This window comes from Echinops telfairi, unplaced genomic scaffold (genome assembly GCF_000313985.2).
Source record: "Echinops telfairi isolate 266 unplaced genomic scaffold, ASM31398v2 ScPeMD7_7469;HRSCAF=8507_1, whole genome shotgun sequence".
Lineage (NCBI taxonomy): Eukaryota > Metazoa > Chordata > Mammalia > Afrosoricida > Tenrecidae > Echinops > Echinops telfairi.
This window is the reverse complement of record NW_022111373.1, coordinates 133,135,205-133,140,930: the sequence shown is the minus strand read 5'-3', so window position 1 is coordinate 133,140,930 and position 5,726 is coordinate 133,135,205. Positions and strand designations below refer to the sequence as shown.

Below are 5,726 nucleotides of genomic sequence, written 5' to 3'. Positions count from 1 at the left end.
TTCCAAACCCGATGGGGCAGAATATTACTATACTACGCCATCTGATCTCAAAGACAATCATCTTCACAGAAGCAAATGCTTGCTCCTCCTGAGACTGCTGGCCTTTTGGTTTGTCGACAGGGTTTTATTCATTGAACCACCAGGGTTCCCTTTCCTACCCTAAACCACCCCCAAAACCTCCAAACCATGCCACCACTGTCAAGTCAATGCTCATTCAGGGACCCTATAAAAGGTATCTGAGATTATAAGTCCTTACAGGAACAGACAGCCTCATCCTTCTGCTAAGGAGCTGCTCCTAGGTTTGAATCACTGATCTTGTCGTGGGCTTTCTACTCCAGCACACAGTGATTGGCTCAGAAACTCACAGGGGGTTGCTATAAGTCAACCTTGACTGGATGGCAGGGAGTGAGAGTAGCCACAAGGGTGTAACCAGGAGTCCCTTAAGGCTGAATACGACGGTAATGTGCTGGCATCAGCTTACCAAGAAATGTGAATTGCAGACCTAGACTTAGGGTCAAACTGAGAAAATGATAGCCTTTGTAACCTGCAACTCTCTGTACCAAGGATTCAATAACTCAGGGTGGTATTTAATTTCGCACATTGCTTTTTCCTGTGTGCTTTCACATACTTCAGACAATAGTGACTGAAAAATATCTTAAGAATTTTGTTATTAAAAAAATCACAATAATGAGTCAGTATGTACTCAGTGCCCCTGTAGAAACCAAACCCGCTGCTATCAGGTCATAGTACTTATGGAGACCCTGTAGGGCAGGGTAGAACTGTCACAGGGGCTTCTTTGGCTGTACCTCTGAACAGAAGACAGAAGCCTCACATTTTACCATAGAGTGCCTGGTGCTTTCCAACTGCTGACTTTGTGGTTAGCACCCCAAAGCTTAACTGGCCCTGTGCATATCTGAGACTGTCACTCTTTAAGGGGATAGAAAGTCTCATCTCTCTCCAGAGGAGTGGGTGGTGGGTTCAAACTACTTACCTTGCTTAACCCATTAGGCTGCAGCCCTTAATTATATATAAAATTATTTTTACATCAGAATTATATAGATTTTGAAATACGTTTTTCTTGAAATTCATTTTTTAATTGCCCTTTATTTTTGATACATTATTGATGAAAATCTTAATTTGAAGGCTATTTACAATTTAGAGTGCGATTTTAATGAATTATTATCCATGAAGTCCTCTAAGTACTAACAAATCACTATTTTGATACTCTCATAATGTCTTATATTCAGTTCCAATGCATTGCATTAAGTCCTTAATAGCTATTTGGATATTTCAAGGTGAAATTAAGCAGAAGTACAAAACATGAAGAAAGGAGAAGCACATTCATGTTGTAATCTCCCATCCGAGTACTAACCAGGCCCGACCCTGCTTAGCTTCCGATATCAGATGAGATCGGGCACGTTCAAGTTGGTATGGCCGTAGACTCATGTAGTACTCTCTATCCGATCATTCTACCTTTTTGTAATACAGTGGCAGGAAGAACATTACACCATAGACACACATGACTAAAATGCAATTGCATCTGAACGAGAGAATGTTTATAATTTCACTTGAGAGTTTGGATTAGTCCTATTTATACCAAAGTTTCATTTAAAGAAAGATGTACAAGTTTCCTGAATCATGATAAATTACAGTCTTCTTACCTTCTTTAAGGAAAGTATCCCTTCTCTGGTCTCTTTGTCAGTGGAGATGGAGAATATCCCAATACCATCGCCGTTTATGATGGAATATGTCATGTCAGCATTGGAGCCAGTGTCTGCATCATTAGCCTTGATTTTCCCAACAGCTGAACCAACTTGAGCTGACTCAGGAACATACAGCTGATAGTGCTCTGGAAAATATTTGATATTCGGTGTGTTTACTAATAATCAAGGGAAAAGCTGTTAAACTATTTAGACAACAATAGAGGTGAACATTTCCTTATGTACCACATAAAGCATATTTTGTTCCAGATATAAAAATACAAAAAGTACTAAATATATATGACCTCTAAATATGAAAATTATAATTTATAAGATACATGCATTCATGCATAACTGTATAGATATCTGACTTAGATGTGTAGTTCTCTGAATAAAAAATATTTTACTAGCAGTAAACCCATAGGTACCAAGAATATGGATTATAGAGGTCAATTGCCAGTATTAGATTGTCCAAAAGTGACTTGGTCACATGTTACTGCAATCTACAATGTATTTCTCTATCCGTGTGTTATAGAAATTAAACTTGAGAGCATGGGAGTTTGACAACGAACATAAGAACATGGAAGGATGTCAAGGGCAATCGGTAGCAATGACTGTAGATTATTGTTTAAATCAACAGACAGAAAATTAGGGAAATGTACCATCTATGGCAGAGAGCGAGAGTAGATGCATATATATGTACATATATAAATTCATATTTATTAATTGTTTTATACGCTTCTAAAACAAATCTGAAAGAGCTTTCGTAAATAAAATAGGATTTGTAAAACATTAGAAAAACAGTAACCTAGCAGAAATCTGTGTATTTAATACAGTATTCACATACTACGGTACTGTAATTGTGACCAAAATTTGAATTAATCTTTTACAGCAACAACAATAAAGATTATAGATTCTCATTGAACATTCTCATTAGTTACTCAAAGTTTACACTGATATTAAATTCCAAAAGAGATGTTTACTATGGGTGATTACATAATGAATATTAAGAAGCATGATGCTTATCTTTACTAATCATTTTATTGATAAATAAAAGTATATTCATTTAAGCAACTTACTGCATTCAATTCCTAAGAATAATACAAATAAAAATCAACTTGGACTAAAATGTAACTTGATTTTCAAAGTTTTGGTAAAAATAAAATTAATAACAATGCACACTTTATTTAATTATGTAAATAGACCATATAGATAAGTGGTTACAGAACTTCTTTAAAAATAAATGCTCTTAGCTTTTTGTTTGATGTTTAAAAAAAGCTAATATATAGGGATAGTGGCTTCAGTATTATTATTGGTTTCTAGAGTTAATTAAAATAGAATATTTTAAAAATCAGATGTAAGACAATGGATTTTAGCTGTGTTTGTATGTTCATGTGTTTATAAACTTTTCAGTAAGTATTTCTTTCATTTTTCTTCCATAGGTAATGAGAAGAAAAGACTAAGGAAAACATGATACTTGACACATAGAACTTATTTAAGTCAAGGAAACATAAATTACTGGTTGCCATATATACCCGGGTATAAGCCATCCTGAATATCAGCTGAAGCACCTAACTTTTTTTTAAAATCATTTTATTGGGGGCTCATACAACTCTTATCACAATCCATACATCCATCCATAGTGTCAAGCACATTTGTACATTTGTTGCCATCATCATTCTCAAAACATTTGCTTTCTACTTGAGCTCTTGATAACATCTCCTCATTTCCCCCTCCCTCTCTGCTCCCCCCTTCCTCATGAACCCTTGATAATTTATAAATTATTATATTGTCATATCTTACACTGTCCAACGTCTTCCTTCACCCACTTTTCTGTTGCCCATCCCCAAGGGAGGAGGTTCTATGTAGATCCTTGTAATCAGTTCCCCCTTTCCAACCCACCCTCCACCCTCCCAATATCACCACTTACACCATTGGTCTGGAAGGAAGGCTCCTAATTTTACCACCAAAAAAAAACCATTAAAAATGTGCTGATAAACTTGGCTCATACAGGAGTATATACGGTAGTTCAGTAGCTCCTAATAACATGAACTTCCTGGTTAGAACCCTGCTCAAGACCTCCTCCTGTTGAATGTTGGCTGCAGTAAGTGACTCACTTCCAATGAATCGAAGATTAATGGGCAGTTCCTGATGGCATTACTATAAGGATGTGGTTTCTCTCTTGGGATCTCTTTTTCTTGGTTCACTAATCACGAGAAAAGCCTGTTACAGGCCTATTTCTCAAGGTATTAAGGCCCAGCAGTCACATGAATTTAGTGAGGGAATGGAAATACATTGCACCCTATCTCAGGCAAGCTTTCGAATGAGACCACAGACCATGCGCTTAGACCACAGTTAGCTATAGTGCTCATGAGAAACGCTAACCAGAGGTAGCCAGCTGCCCAACCCATAGACTCTATAACAAATCCAAAATCTTTTATGTTGTGAACATTTGGGCACTTTGAAATTCGAATATGAAATTTATGTACATCGCCACTATTGTGCCCAGTGGCTTTTTATATGCTAAAATCAAGGAAGCCTTTTTAATCTTTGTCATCCAGGGATCTTTTGCCCAGTGCTTGGGAAATCTATCTATCTATACACACACACAAAATAATCGCAGTCACATAGTTTTCCTTAATTCTCCCTATGACTTTATTTTGATATTTTTTAAGCATATAAAGGAAGGTAATAAAATGCACGTGTCCAGACACTCTTATTTATATACATTTGTTCCCAAAGTGAATAAAAAAGAAATAAATTATTATAGACACAGGCAAGGGCCACTTGACCTAATCAAAGTCTATGCACATCCAGCTCAGAAGTATGATGCTTTATGATTTCACTTTGCATTTATTTTTCAAAATACCAATTGTGATCATATAATGTTTGTATTTAGTTACACGCACTCTGCATTTGTTTGCATCTTGCTCTTTTTTACTGACATTCTAGTTTTCAAGTGTATTGAAGGTGTTGTTAGGGGTCATCAAGTCAGTTCCAACCCTTCGCAACACTATACACAACAAAAGAAACCACTATTGGGCCTATGCCATCCTCACAATTGTTATTCTTGAGCCTAATGTTGCAGCCCCAGTGTTAATCCATCTCCTCGAGGGCCATTCTCTTTTCCGCTGCAGCCCTACTTTACCAGACAAGATCTCCTTCTCCAGGGACTGGTCTCTCCTGAGACCACGATCAAAGTATGTAAGATCCAGTCTTTCCATTCTTGCCTCTAAAAAGCACTTCTTCCAAGACAGATCAGCTTGAAATTTTAGCAGTCCACGGTACTTTGAATATTCTCCAGAACCAGAATTAGAATGGATCCATTTTTCTTCTGTCTTCCTTATTCAGTGTTCACTATTTCCTTGCATATGAGGCAATTGAAAATACAATGGCTTGGGCGAGGCACACCTTAGCCCCCTAAGTATCATCCTTGCTCATCAATACACTAGATCCAAGTAAGCTTGTAGATCCAAGTAAGAGGAAATCTTTGTCAGCTTGAACTTATCTCCATATATCATGATGTTCCCTGCTGTCCCAGTTCTGAGATTTGGGTCTTCTTTACACTCAGTTATGATACGTACTGAGGCTACATTCTGGATCTTCATCAAGTGCTTCAAATCCTCCACACTTGCAGCAAGCAAGGTTCTGTCATCTGCACACAGCAAATTGTTCACAAGTCTTCCTCCAATTCTGAAGCCACAGTCTTCTTCATATGAAACAGATTTTCTGATTATTGACTCAGCATACAGATTGAATAAATATGGCGAGATGATATCACCCTATTGAACATCTTTCCTAGTTTAAACCATGCAGTATTACCTTGTTCTGTTAGCACAACTGCCTCTTGATCCTTGGACAAGTTCTGCAAGAGAACAGCGAAGAGCTCTGGAATTCCCCTTCTTTTCAAAGTTACCCATAGCTTGTTATGATCCACACATTCAAATCCCTTGGAATAGTCAATAAAACACAAGTACACATCTTTGTGGTTTTCTTGGCTTCGGGCCAAGCTCCATCTGTCATCAG

The 5,726-nt window shown here is 37.3% G+C and overlaps 1 protein-coding gene across 4 annotated transcripts in view; it reads right to left on the bottom strand.

Annotated features, from left to right (window-relative positions):
- CDH18 (cadherin 18) overlaps nucleotides 1–5,726 on the bottom strand; it is a 653,448-nt gene that overhangs the window by 115,525 nt on the left and 532,197 nt on the right. For all 4 annotated transcript variants that reach the window (XM_045285189.1, XM_004698093.2, XM_013008043.3 and 1 more), the window contains exon 6: nucleotides 1,662–1,849. In XM_045285189.1, coding sequence (XP_045141124.1) covers nucleotides 1,662–1,849 — 188 coding nt within the window. The remainder of the gene's footprint in view (nucleotides 1–1,661; nucleotides 1,850–5,726) is intronic.